The 15,078-nt window shown below is 45.1% G+C and overlaps 1 protein-coding gene across 1 annotated transcript in view; it reads right to left on the bottom strand.

Annotated features, from left to right (window-relative positions):
* Positions 1-2,346, bottom strand: part of LOC130387158 (deleted in malignant brain tumors 1 protein-like) — a 25,394-nt gene extending 23,048 nt beyond the window's left edge. The window contains exons 1-4 of the mRNA XM_056596155.1: positions 2,343-2,346; positions 1,614-1,883; positions 348-617; positions 1-100 (exon numbers count right to left, since the gene is read on the bottom strand). The exon at positions 1-100 is cut by the window's left edge and continues 221 nt beyond it. Coding sequence (XP_056452130.1) covers positions 1-100; positions 348-617; positions 1,614-1,883; positions 2,343-2,346 — 644 coding nt within the window. The remainder of the gene's footprint in view (positions 101-347; positions 618-1,613; positions 1,884-2,342) is intronic.
* Between the last annotated feature and the right edge of the window lie 12,732 nt (positions 2,347-15,078).

Here is a 15,078-nt window from a genome sequence, read left to right as displayed (position 1 = left end):
TGATGACAAACTGTGCCCCACTGGCCCTGGAGGAAGACCTCCACCCTGCCTGAACAGGAGTTGTTGGAGGTACCGTTGACCAGTCTCACTGGAGTTGGAGCTATGAAAAGAGAAAAAATATCAACGAGAACTGTGACAAAAGGAAAACATTTGACTACGGGTTGATTGAAGAATTCATTGAATGAAGACAACCTCAAATAACAAACACAATAAGCAAGTTTTCATCGCATGCTTTCAGAAGAATGGGATATATTTATTGGATAGGGGAATAAGCCATAGATTTAGTGTCATGTTATTTTAGCAAAAGACAAAGCAGATAATGTGTAGCCACATGTTAAATGTATTACCTTCACAGACAACACCAGCGTCCCACTGGTGACCACAGTCGTGGGTCCACAGTCCTCTGTGGCCACACTGTGTGAGATCAGATTCATGGCCAGTGCAGTTGACATCATCCAACCCTATCGGCCCTTGTCCAGGTCCAAAAGTGGCCCCACGTGGTGCAGACAGCACCCTCCCGCAGCCCAACTGTCTACACACCACCTGGGCATCGGCCAGGGCCCAGTGAAAATCACAAACTGTGGCCCACTGGCCGTAGAGGAGGATCTCCACCCTGCCTGAACAGGGGTTGTTGGAGAGACCGTTGACCAGTCTCACTGGAGTTGAAGCTATGAAAAGAGAAAAAATATCAACGAGAACGAGTTGATTAAAGAAGTACTGGCATGAACACAACCTCAAATAACATTTTAAAGTATTGACAGCCCATGCATCGGCAAACCCAGCGACCACTTTTTCCAGTGATAATTCTGTGAGCATGTCATTAATAAATACTCCTATGATGCCAGCATCTTGAAGGTGCTTCCAACGTGCCGCAACTATTCCTCCAAAAGGGTTGTGTCTTTGTTGAACAACACTGGGTCTTTTTTCACTCCCAAAAACAAACATGCACACACATAAAGACAACGACAAAGACACACTCACACACACACACATACACACATACACACACACACACACACACACAGATACATACACACACACACACACACACACACATACTAAATGCAGGTTTACCATCGCAGATGATTCCAGCGTCTTGAGCATGTTTGCAGTTCCGAGAACCAAACCCTTGATGTTCACAGTCGGTTATTGAAGGTTCATTTCCTCCACAGTTGACATCGTCCAACCAGATGGGTCCTGTTCCCGGTCCAAAATATGCCTCGTTGGTGGCTGATATGGCACTGCCACAGCCCAGCTGTGTACAAACCACCTGGGCATCATTCAGGTCCCAGCCATGATGACAAACTGTGCCCCACTGGCCCTGGAGGAGGACCTCCACCCTGCCTGAACAGGAGTTGTTGGAGAGACCGTTGACCAGTCTTAATGGAGGGCCAGCTACGACAAAAGGAAAACATTTGACTACGGGTTGATTGAAGAATTCATTGAATGAAGACAACCTCAAATAACAAACATAATAAGCATGTTTTCATCACATACTTTCGGAAGAATGGGATATTATTCATTGGATAGGAAAATAACCCATAGATTTAGTGTCATGTTATTTTAACAGAAGACAAAGCAGATAATGTGTAGCCACATGTTAAATGTATTACCTTCACAGACAACTCCAGCGTCCTCCTTGTGAATACAGTTGTGGGTCCACAGTCCTCTGTGGCCACACTGTGTGAGCTCAGATTCGCGGCCATTGCAGTTGACATTATCCAACCCTATCTGCCCTTGGCCAGTTCCAAAATGGGCCCTTTGTGGTGCAGACAGCACCCTCCCGCAGCCCAACTGTCTACACACCACCTGGGCGTCGAGCAGGTCCCAGTCATCATCACAAACTGTGGCCCACTGGCCCTGGAGGAAGACCTCCACCCTGCCTGAACAGGGGTTGTTGGAGAGACCGTTGACCAGTTTCACCGGAGATGCAGCTACGACAAAACAGATAACTTGTTTCAATGAAAGCAATACGCTATATTTATCAGAGATAAAAGGTTTGGAAATATTTTTGGTTTTACCTCGAAAGCCTACGAACCATTAAATGAGATATAGAGCAGAGATACAGGTTGGACACCATTGCCCTGCCTCATCAGTCAGAATGAAGAAATTAGAGAACAGCATCACACCATAGGTGTTGCAGGGGTAAGCAGGGGATACGTCCACCTCAATATTGAGAAAACATCCATTTGTGTGAAAGAAGCATAGGACCAAAGCATAGTGCTTTTATTATGAAAAACCGTGTGAGAACTAGCTTGCCTTCTTTTCTAGATAACTATCTGAAGTTATAGCAGACCTGCTAGAGGAAGAGGATTTACAGTGGTAGGCATAAGTTTAGGCACCCATGCTACAGCTGACTACAAGAGGAATAAAAAATCGTCTTATTGAGATTGATCTTAATGCCTTTACTAAACGATGAGGAAAAATCCAACCTATAATGACATAAATTTTCTTTGTGAATGAATAACGTATCGAAAATAAATATATGTTCTCCATTAAAATACAGGCTGCATAGGTGTAGACACCCGTATTTTAGATTCCCATAGATGTAGGCAGATCTTTATTTTTAAAAGCCAGTTATTTCATGGATCCAGGATACTATGCATCCTGATGGAGTCACCTAGGCCTTTGGAATTAAACTAGCCCCACATCACCACAAACCCTTCACCTAGAGACTGGCATGCTTCTTTTCAGTAATAGCAGATATCCTGAACCAAGGATCAATATGCTCATATGAGGAACTAAAAGATAAACATGGACTAAATGATACAGAAAAGTTTAAGTACCTAGGTGACACTGACACAAAAATTGGATAAGGGACCAAATGGACCTCAACTACGGAGTAGCTACAGAAATGTGAGCCTGGGGGGAAGTATGTAGAAGGAAGGATTGGAGAGGGTGGGTGCATCATGGGGGGGGGGGGTATGTATGAGAGGGTGGGTGCATCATGTGGGGGGTATGTATGAGAGGGTGGGTGCATCATGGGGGGGGGGGGGGTATGTATGAGAGGGTGGGTGCATCATGGGGGGGGGGGTATGTATGAGAGGGTGGGTGCATCATGGGGGGGGGGGTATGTATGGGGGGCTGACAGGATGTGGGGAGGAGGGGGGGGGAGAAAGTGTGTACTGTGGAAGTATGTAGGAATTGGAAAGGATGGATTATTGGAAAGCTGTGCATGTGTGCATGAGGGGAGTCTGTGTTTGTGCATGAGAACAGCAGGAGTGGGAGCAGGATACATTCAATTATTTACATATAGTCAATAGAAAATAGGCACATTACTTACTGTAACATTTGTATTTATGCTGTTTTAAGACTTTTAAGAAGTTGTTTTTATGTTTGTTATTTGAATCTGTGATTCATTTTAAGCTGACCAATGGAGTTAGAAAGCTCAATCTATATTGTACGCTGTAAGAGCCATTTTCCTGTTTTTCAGTTATGTTGTAATGTCTGTGTTGACCACTGAGTGGTGTTGCAGTATTGCGGGTACAGGTGTAAAAGGGACGTCATTTGGGGTACCTCTGTTGTTTGACCCCGGAAGGGCATACGGTTTTTGACCGCAAGAAATACAATGTTGTTGTTATGTCACTGAGGATCTATGAATGCATTCCGTATTCCCATGCAATTGGTGTCACGTTTGGAGGAAATAAACGGGTTGTAAACCGGAGACGATCGCACGGATCAATCATTGCTTCACGTAGCTGCATAGTAGGCTAATGGAAACATCAACACAGCGCGTCAACCAGGTCACCCGGGAGTCAAACCACACGGAGCACACCCATTGGATGTGGCTCGTATATACGCTATAACATAACATAGAAATACTAATGATAAGGATATTTATTTTGTTTTTTAAAATGGACGATCACGTTAACCAGATAACTTCTAACAATGAAAGCTATAGGCTGCATTAATCAGACAAATGGTAGGAAAATGTGTTTTTTACCTTGTAGTCCTACAAACCAATGCATGAGATACAGAGCAGAGAGAAATAAAGACCATGAATACATGTTAGATATTGTTACCCTGCCTCATTAGGCAGGATGAGGAAATGAGGGAACGGCATCGAACCAGAGGGGTAGATTAAGATTAGAGGGGGGGGGGGGGACTTTCCTCATAGACGCAACAACTCCTACGTCAGGTGTGGGTCTTCTTCTTCAGCACAAATGAATGTATTACACTATTATTATTATTACAATTTAGCAGTATAAGCGACAGACACACACAAAAGCAAAAACAAACACCCAGTTTGAGGAGAAAAGTAAGCTTTTGTACGGCGGTTCGGGCAGTTCAGAGGAACGGGTTTTGACGATGGGATCTTGTGGGTAGGCAAAGACCGAGTGGCAGGCATGGCCGCCTTTCTGTGAAGCCCTTGTCGAAGCGACTAACATGTAGTCCTTCAAACGGTCGGTAGGGGGTTGGAAGTGTTTGGAAGAAGATCTGACTTTGAAAATATACACGGTTGTACAGTAAACCTGGTTTAAACACATAACAGTTGTGTGTAAACCAATGGGTGATGTCATGGCAATACTTCTACATTTTTACAGTCTATAATCTGTACCAACCGGGGTATTTGTTTGGTTTAGTAAAACTTGGCTCGAAGGCAGCGACTTGCTGACAGTTGCCCAGTTTTTGTTTAAAAGTAATGCCAAAGAGAGCCTTGTCAGGTGTCATAGGCCCAGAGGGAACATCATCATGCTTTAGTGTTTCCTACCGACCCCTGGTGGACGAACATCGGAGCTTCTTTGTGAGCTGGCCTTTGAATGCAGTCGGTTGATTTAATGAGGAGGATCAGTCGTTTGGTTGAAAAAATGATCAGTCATATTTATTAGTATTTCATAGGTCGATTAATCAAAGATGACAGAACTGAACCACCTGACTTTACAGTGCAAAGAAAATATGTTTAAACCCTTAAGAAGGACAGAAAGCACAGGCGAAGTATCTAAGATGCTCATTAACTAGGTAGCCTAGTGTAAGGGCCGTCAGATTCTCCTAGCACGCAGGTTTTATTTTCCTAAGTCCTCCTTTGCATCTTTCCTTGACCTCATGTTGTTTTCGATCGAGGTCAAGGAAGGAAGTGATGAGGAAAGGACATAGAACATACTTTTGTTGTATATTCAACCAGAGCCACAGATAAGCATTGATGTAGGATTGACTATATAACACATTCAACAATGTTGGTTTGCAACTACACAATGGAATTACACACTCAACAATCCTCTTTCACATCCGGGCACAGATCTACAGCCATGGCATTATTATTTTACACCTATTTTATACCTATTTAACCTCTGTAACATATTTTACACCTATAAAACCAGTAGCGTGGTAAAGGGGTCAAAGATGATGATGCTTTACGTTGTGTTTTTGGTGTTTTTTTGTGTCTCACATTCCAAGACAGTATTTGGGTATAAGGTTATTTGATTGCACTCTTTGTTAGCTATAGCAGCCTATTAATATAATAGCTAATATATCTGTATTAGATATTATATTAACAGGCTGTGTGTATATATTAGTGCTGTCAGTTTAAAACCACCTGGGCATCATTCAGGTCCCAGTCATCTTCACAAACTGTGCCCCATTGGCCCTGGAGGAAGACCTCCACCCTGCCTGAACAGAAGTTGACCGAGAGACCGTTGACCTGTCTCACTGGAGAGGCAGCTATGACAAAAGGAAAACATTTGACTACGGGTTATTGAATGAGGACAACTTCAAACACAAAAAGCACATTTTCATCACATGCCTATTTATTTGATAGTAAAAAAAAGCCATAGATCTAGTATCATGCAATTTTAGGAAGAGACAAAGAAGATTATGCATAGCCACATGTTCATGGATGTATTACCTTCACAGACAATTCCAGCGTCTTCATGGCGACCACAGTCGTGGGTTCACAGTCCCCTGAATGGGAAGGAGATGCCCTGTCTAGGAGGGCTTCCTGTAGCCAGTTCTATAAAAACAGGCAGAGACAGGGCGAGGTAGAGGATTCTACTCAGGCTTCTGATGACGGCTCCCAGCATGTAGGGAGTGGGTCTAGGGCAGGCTCAGAAGCATTGTTGAGCATTGTTGCTCATTGTGGCACCAGAGGTGTTGAGGCCGAATGCTCGCTGTGCAAGGCCACAGTGTCGCATCACTGATGACCTATTAACGAAGTGCTTTGACACAGCGGCATGTATGGGCTGTATCGGGAACTCCTTGTCCCATTTGATACTTGCCATGTCTCAGTCCTTGCAATCAGTGCGGATACTTCAGCACAGAGTCTAAGTGACACGTCTTTGCAGGCGTTTGCCTTCATGACCAGGGAGCTTGGTAGGCTGATGTCGTCGCTTACGCTGGCTCGCCGCCCGGTATTGCTGGCCCAGTCCCCGTTATCAGAGCCATGCCGGAGTTCCCTCCGCACTCTCCCCGTAGTTCCGGGAGAGCTGTTTGGCCCAGCAGCACAACAGGCCTTGGATCGTGGCATCCAGGCTAACCAGACACGGCAGCAGTTTGCTAGCCTTCGGCGAGCTACATCCCTACCGAGACAGCAGCCTCCACAAGGTTATGGCACCAATCGTGCTCTGCCGCCAGCGCGTCCTAGTGGTTATCCCAGGACATCACCAGCTCCTGAGCGACCCTATCAAACCCGTCGGGCTCCCACAAGGCCTGCACCCCAGGCACAGAGAGGTCGGGGGTCGGGGTTCCAGGCCCCCAAGAGGGGGCAGGTACTGACGGCTCAGGGCCGGGCGTCGGGCGCTTCACCCAGCAGCACCTCATCTGCTGGGGTAGTTGCACTACAGACCCTTGGGTGGTGGCCACGCTTTCCCAGGGGTACAATCTCCAATTCCGACGCCGGCCCCCAGTTTTCAGGGGGATCAGAATGACTACAGTCAGCGGCGACAGGCCCTCAGCCAGGAGGTATCCACCCTCCTGGAGAAGAAGGCCATTGAGATCGTAGATCCTCAGAACCAGCAAGGTGGGTTTTACTCAGTGTATTTTTTTGTTCCATAAAAAAGACGGTGGGTTTCGCCCTGTACTGGGCTTATGAGGGCTGAACAGTTTTCTAAAAGTATTGCCTTTTCAAATGCTAAAGAAAGCGGAAGTGCTCCAGCCAGGCCGTCGCACGGCAGAGCTAGTTCACATCAATAGATTTAAAGGATGCATATTTTCACGTCCCGATAGCACCACATCACAGGCCATAACTGCGCTTCGCATTCGAAGGGCGGGCCTACCAGTACAGGGTCCTCCCATTTGAGTTATCACTAGCCCCACGGATCTTCACAAGGTGCATGCGTGCAGCGCTCGCACCAATGCAAGCCGAATGCAAATCCTCTCTTATCTGGACGATTGGCTTATTTGCGCTCCAACCCGGGAACGGGCAGAGCAGGACACCACAGCCCTCCTAGGCCATGTGGAAAGGTTGGGCAAAAGTTGTCTATTTCCCAGCTAACATGTACTGTTCCTTGGCATAACCCTGGACTCCGTCCAAATGCTTGCCTTCCCGTCTCCGCGGCGGGTAGAGGCCATACTCAAAATCCTCCTGCATTATCGGGAGGACAGGATGGAAAGGTACAACCTTTTTCTCAGGCTGTTGGGAATGTTGACGTCAGTAGCGTCAATAGTGCCACCGGGCCTCCTCCACTTGCGGCCGTTCCAAGTTTGGACCAATGGCCTCCACTTCGAGCCGAGGTTGCACGGATCCAGGAAGGTCAGGGTGTCCAGTCAATGCCTCCTGGCATTACAACCCTGGAGACGCAGGGCATATCTTGCCAAAGGTGTCCCACTAGGTTCGATCCCCTCACGCCGCGAGGTGGTGGTGATCGATGCTTCGCTCTCTGGCTGGGGGGCAGTGTGGCAGCACAGGGCGGTGACGCCGGTGAGAGGGCTCTGGAGTGCGCAGTACAGGGCACAGCACATAAATGTGCTCGAGCTCCATGCTATTTATTTAGCGCTTCGCAAATTACTGCCATATTTGAGGGGTAGACATGTTCTGGTACGATACGACAACAAGCCAGCTGTCTACAATGTGAACCACCAAGGGGGCACAAGGTCGGCTCAGTCATTACAGGTTGCACAGCAACTTCTTGTATGGGCTCTATCTTACTTTTCCAGCCTCAGGGGTATGTACATTCCAGGGCCACAGAACACGGTGGCAGACTTTCTTTCACGCCAGTCAGGGGAGTGGCGTCTCCACCCAGAGGTAGTAGAGGCAATGTGGAGCAAATATGGCACAGGAGAGGTGGACCTGTTTGCTTCAGAGTCCACAACACATTGCCGATGGGATAGGATGCCTGGCCCATCCATGGCCACGTCAACTCCTTTATGCCTCCCCGCCATTTCCACTGATAGGGTTAACTCTACACAGAGCTCAGAAGGGGAACCCCAGACTCCTGCTGGTTGCCCTAAACTGGGAGACCTGGGTTTCCAGTAATGTACAGGCTGCTGGATGGAGATCCATGGTGCCTGCCGAAGAGGCGGGACCTGCTCTCACAGATGGGGGGCCACATCTGGCACCCCAGACCAGAGTGCCTGCAGCTATGGGTTTGGCCCTTGAGGGGCCTGATACACTTATAATGGAATGTGACCAGGAGGTAGTTCAAACCATCATAGACACATTAAGGTTGATAGCCAGATGATGCGGTCTCATTCTCTGGTGACCCGATTTCTTAAAGGAGCCCAGCGGAGGAACACCCCGCGGGCTGTCAAGGCTCCCTCATGGGACCTACCTCTGGTACTTGGAGCCCTCCGCCTCCCCCCGTTTGAGGGGCCACTGAAATGTGCCTTTTACTTTCATAATGTTCGCTCGGTGAATGTGAAGGATGTTTGGTTTGATAGTTATGACGAAGAGTGAACGCTCCGTTCACTTGCATGGACAGAGTCTCTGGTTTCTAAGCAACCTCAACGTCTTGGCGGACTATATCTCTGCTGATCAACACTACGAATGCTGGAAACACACCAGACACACCATGTGAAGTTATTTAACCCGATTATTGTTATTTATATCCGAGATTATTTAATCTAACCCGATCTAAACTCTATCATGCACCCAAACACGGCGGCGTTTGGGTTTCCTACCTCGGACTCCAGTGCAGCCACGGCCGACATCTTTCTTTATTCTGGGTGGAAATAGTAACATAGTTACGCCATTAAATGCGTTTATGGAAACATTTTTAGCGAGAAATGTGGATTTTACTTTCATAATGTTCGCTCGGTGAATGTGAAGGATGTTTGGTTTGATAGTTATGACGAAGAGGGAACGCTCCGTTCACTTGCATGGACATGGACTCATCTAGCTGCGTTGGCGCGTTGACGCGTTGGAAGCGTTGAACCACCACACACTGATCAAGCGTCAGGTTAGGCGCGTTACTCGCGTTAAGGCCTCCACACACCGGCGCCGCAGCGTCGCGTCAAAAAGTCTGCCCCCATTATTCCGGGTGTACTAGCACACACCGGCGCCGACTAGCCGCGCGGCAGCGTTCCGCGCCGCGCCGCCCAACTACTCTTCGAGACAATGTTCTATTCCCGAGCGTCGACGCCCCTGAAAAAGCGCTTTGTAAAAGCTGGTTTGTACATCCCGGGTCCCGTAGGCACCTCCATATCTACCCTTCACCACTGGATGTCGCCCTCTTTCGTTTGTGATAAACAATTACGAGAATGGACGATGAGAGACTGGTCGTCGAGGTGGAAAAATATGTCGAATTGTATGACCAAAGTTCCCGTCATTACAAGGACAACTCCAAAAAGGTCATTGCCTGGCGAGCCATAGCTCTGGAGATTGGATCTTCAGGTGAGAAATCAACAATGGTGGACTAAGTACCCAAACCATTAACCATAATGGGAAATAGACGAAATCAAGTCACATATAATCACACCATGTAGGTAGAAACCAGATTACTTGTAATATATTTTTTTTTATTTAAGGCAAGGCAACTTCATTCATATAGCACTTTTAATACATGAAGCAGACTCAAAGTGCTTCACATAGAAACATTCTCATACAATAAAATAGATAAGTAAAAGGAAACACAGGCAAAACTCAAAAATGCATTGTCATGTATTAACTGTCTCTCTGTTATCAGAACATGTATTAACTGTCTCTCTGGATTTAGGGAAAAATAACATTAAGTGTCTCGAGCACTCAAATAAAATACACTGGCTACTGAATCCAGCACAGCAATAACATCACTGTATTTATCCCGAGGGATAAAAAAAAAGTATATATATGCAAAAGAGTATACCAGAGAGGGATAATAACTAGATTATAGGTCATCATATAGGCTGCACCATATGGTTCTGCCATTGTACACTTAGTAGCGAATTGAAATATTGGCGTGCCTCTCAGGATCTGCACGGAGCTCCTGGACCAGATTGTGGCATACCCCCTGTTCTTGTCTCCGTTCATTGATGGGGTGCACCCAAACCCTTCGTCTTCTCCTTGCTCCTTGCAGGAGAAGAAGGGCAGCCCCCCTCTGTCTGGCAACAGTTATTTGTTCTGTTGAAATAAAAAAAACTCAATAAAATGTAAAAGAGCTTGCTCAATTAAAATGGCTAACTACTGGCTGCATACATGTAAATGTGTGGCTATGTTAAGGATAGATAGATGGATAGATAGATAGATACTGTATTGGTCCCAATGGGGATCAATAAAGCCATCCAGGAGCTCAATACAATAAATACACACAATAACAATTGGCCTTAAAAGGTGACTGCACTATATACTAAAAAGGCTTAATAGAAGGTCCTGCAGATATTGAGATTGTTGATGCAGTAGATGAATAATTGCAAAATATAAAATAAATAAGAAATGACAGTCAATAAAACGATAAAGTGCCCTACAAACTAAGTTGATCTGATGCTTGAAAACATACTTTCACTGCGCAGATTAGCCTACATTTTTCCAACTATTCAGCCAAAAAGATGGAAAATAAATAAACTAGGCTACAATAGGCTACTCACCCATTGCGTTTCGTGTCTTTGCTGCGGTTGAGTGACAGGTGACTTCCTGATTTTATACTGCAGCGCGGCCGTCGCGCCGCCTCCTGTTGGTGCTAGGGGCGTGCTTTTGACGCGCGTAAAATACGCGACGCTGCGCTGCGGCGCCGGTGTGCGGAGGCCTTTATCCAACGCGAGTAACGCGGTTGGTGTAGCCGTACCGTCCACAACTAACCACAAGGCCTTGATCATAACCATGCAGTATGCCGAAGCCGAAAAGGACACACGCACAGTCGCACACACTCATCTTATGCAAAACAATCCGTTTTATCATCAACATTCAGTCACTGCAAAGATGTAAAGACTAGCTTCTTACCATAAGTTAGAATGGACCCAAAGTAGGCCTATGTGATACTGTCTGGTTCGGCTTTCGCTTGCTATCCGTTTTTAGTGTGACTTCTCAACATTACGTCTTTCTTGTGTTAGGCGCACATGGCTAATTTGCATACGTGCACAGGATTGGCTGGCTCTGCAAGACAAATAATAGAACATATTTAATTATCTTTCTATCTGTCTATCTATCTATCTATCTATCAACGCATGGGTCTAGTTTTAAGGTGATGTATTTTGTGTGTGTCAAGTCAGACTTGTTGTCTCCCTTGTTCTGTGTGGTCTTGTAGGCTATACTGTGTGAGCCGAATAACCTAAATGAATTCCCGACGTGTAGTTTGGTATTAATAAAGACTTGACTATGTTATTTATCTATCTCGGGCTGGCTATTAGTCAACAATTATTCGCCGAAGGCAAAGTGAATAGTGGGGAATGGCCCCCAAGACCGAAGGTTTATTTGTTGTGATCAGCTGACATTTTGCGATGACACAATATAGACTTTGATGTCAATCATGGGATAGGCCTATTGCCCAATATCCCGAGATAGCGAACCAATCAAATCGCGCCATCTTAGGAGGTTCGCGTGTAGCATATAACTATAGATAATATCTATGTATTTATCTATGAAACACATCCTTCCACACACACACAGTTCAAACACATACTCTTCTTTGACATTAGAACAGCCTAAATGTGGCATGCAACAGCATTTTCTGTTTTGGTAAACGCATTACTCCTCTCTGCACTGCAACTGTTAAAAGATGTGAATAGAATTTGGTTTCAATTATTTTATTGCTGTAGGCCTATTTACATCTATTCGAATGAAGGTGTATACACACCGAGACTAATAAAAACAAGTTTTAAAAAAGCGAATTCAGGTTGTGTATAGCTAGTGTGTTTTAGAAAAGTAACAAAGTAAAGTTATTAGTAAAGTGACCAATTACTTTTGAAAATAAGTAATCAGTAAAGTAACTGGATTACTTTCTTGGATAAGTAATCAGTAACTAATTACTTTTTCCAAGTAACTTGACCAACACTGCGTGTGAGTGAGCTTCATGCATTGTCAGTTAGTGAACAGTGCATACGCTGGAACTCAGACGGCACAGGGGTGGCACTGTGGCCTTACCCATTTATTTTTTCCAAAGAGACTGCCATCGGCCCACTTTAATCAGGTCATAGAGCTAGCAGCTTATGGCCCTTCACACCCACCGGATGAGGAAGCTAGTTCAGCAGAACTACTCTGCCCGGTGAGAGCCGTGAGATGTTACATACAGGAAGCTGCTGGTTTTCGCCAGTCTGATGGCCTGTTTGTCTGCTACGGGGGCCCGAGGAAGGGGCAAGCGCTGTCCAGGCAGAGGCTTCCCAAGTGGGTGGTGGAGGTAATTGAGGAGGCGTACAAGTCAAGAGGACTGCCTTTGCCTCCTAACATCAGAGGCCATTCCAACAGGAGTGTCTCCACCTCCTGGGCAGCACTACGAGGAGTGCCTCTAAGTGAGATCTGTGTAGCGGCCTCCTGGGCTTCAGCGTGCACCTTTGCCCGATTTTACAGGGTCAATGTTGCTGCTCACCACGCAGTGGCTGCAGCTGTTATTCAGGACCCCTCAGGCCCTTCCTAATAGAGGATTCCTTGTGACTACGTTGGTAATAGTCATCGAGTGTTAAGCACTGCCTCTGGCGGTCAGTAAGAATGAAATAGAACGAGAGTTAAGTATGTAACTATGAATTCTGGATGGCCGCAAGAGTTCTCTGTCACTCGGAATCTTGCGAGAAGATTCTGAAGCACATCTTGGAGAGTGACGTGGGCTTATATAGACGGGTGCTCCGACGTCATCCCCGGTGACTTTTTTGATATTAAATACTCGACATGCGCATGCGCGATGTATAGCATCCAGTGTTAAGCACTGCCTCTGGCGGTCATCCAGAATTCATAGAACCGTAGTTACATACTTAACTCTCTTTTTACCTCGAAAGACTACAAACCATTAAATGAGACATAGAGCAGAGACACAGGAAACAGCACGCACCATGGGTGTTGTTATTAAGTGGCGTAGGGGAGGCAGGGGATACATCTGCCTCAATATTTAGAAAACATCCAGTTGTGTGAAAGAAGCATAGGACCAAAGCGTAGTGCTTCTATTATGAAAAACCGCTATGACGTTTCCATTAGGTTCAACAATTTCTCTGACAGGGGCAAGCCTTTGTCTTCAACACTGGCAACTTTTTTTAATCAGTAAAAATGACACCCAACCACACACTCTCCAATAGATGTGATCAATGTCTTAATCGGTTATGGATGGCCCAGATACGTTACATTATTGTTATCATTCAGCTTCAATAACATTCAGATGTGCATGATTCCTAAAATCAATCCAAAACACAGATATGTGTGATATGTTTTGAATGTGTAAAATAATGAAATGAGAAAATGTTCTGCAAAATAAGATAATATAGTAGAAATGCCAACTTTGGGAAGGTGTTGTAGTACATGATGTATAATATCTATACTTTAATATACTTTGAACTTGAAGGAATAAATAATGGTCGAATCTTTTCTTCCTGGCTGTGCCCCGTGTGTATAACTCTATGGGGACATGAATCGTATCTCTCCTCTATCCATCCAGCTGCTCTTTGAATGTCTCCATTGCTGTGAATGGTTAAATAAATATGTAAAATATTCTTAATAAGTTGTCCTTACAAACAGCAACTGAACTTGGAAAAAAATAAGCTATGAGTAGAAAATCATGATAGGGGTGTCATAGTATCAGCTGTGGTTGCTGCTCTGACCGGCTCCTTCCTGTCACTTCCTCTTTTTGCACAAGAAAACCAATGTGAGAACTATCCGTACCACAACGGCTAATAGGAACACAACTTTTGTAAACTTGTTTGAGCTATTTTGATCGTATGCCATTACTTGGCAGTTGCTTGAGTTACAAGGGTCTGCTGAAGATGCATGGATGGAGAAACTTAGTGCTGTATTCATTGAGATATATATATATATATATATATATATATATATATATATATATATATATATATATATATATTTGACACATGCCGGCACCGGGGAAATTGTGAAAACTTTGCAGCAAAACATAGACTATGAATGCAATAGTCATGCATGGATCGAGATCTGCCTGGCAGAATTGGGGATCGAGCCCGGATCTGCGAATCCACAGTTCTACTCTGAACCCAGTTGACAAAAAGGGAAGGGTATAGACTCAAGTGCAGAGAGGGTTTAACTGAAAGGTTGTTTATTACAACAAAGTCTTTGGGCAAAAACAAAGAAGATCACAAATTCCAAAAAGAGGGCAAAATCCAAAAAGAGCAAAAAGTCCAACAGAGAAGGCAAAAGGAAAACTCAAAAACAGGTAGATAGATCCTCATCAAAAGACAAAAGTCCAAAACGTCATACCAAAGGGGCAAATCCAAGTGGGTAATCCAGAGAGCAGGCAAGCGGTCAAAACACAGGGGATCAATAATAATTTCCAATACAAGACTTTAGCTTCGGTCAGAGTACGAACGTGGCACATCATAGACTAAGCACTAAACATAGGTATAATTAGGGCTTAAATACATGGCTTGATTGGTCATGTGACCGGAGCAATAAGACACAGGTGACAGAGCTAATTGGCAAAGCAAGGGAACAGAAAATACTTAAATAACACATTTACGGCCACTTGATGCCGCCAATGTCCAAAGTGCAAAAAACATTATTCAAAACAATTATACTGTCTATAGAGAAATAATAGATTATATAGATCTGCAACTACTATGTTCATT

The sequence above is a fragment of the Gadus chalcogrammus genome, chromosome 8 (assembly GCF_026213295.1).
Source record: "Gadus chalcogrammus isolate NIFS_2021 chromosome 8, NIFS_Gcha_1.0, whole genome shotgun sequence".
Taxonomy (NCBI): domain Eukaryota; kingdom Metazoa; phylum Chordata; class Actinopteri; order Gadiformes; family Gadidae; genus Gadus; species Gadus chalcogrammus.
The sequence above is the reverse complement of the archived record's forward strand: the minus strand, read 5'-3'. Positions and strand labels throughout refer to the sequence as shown.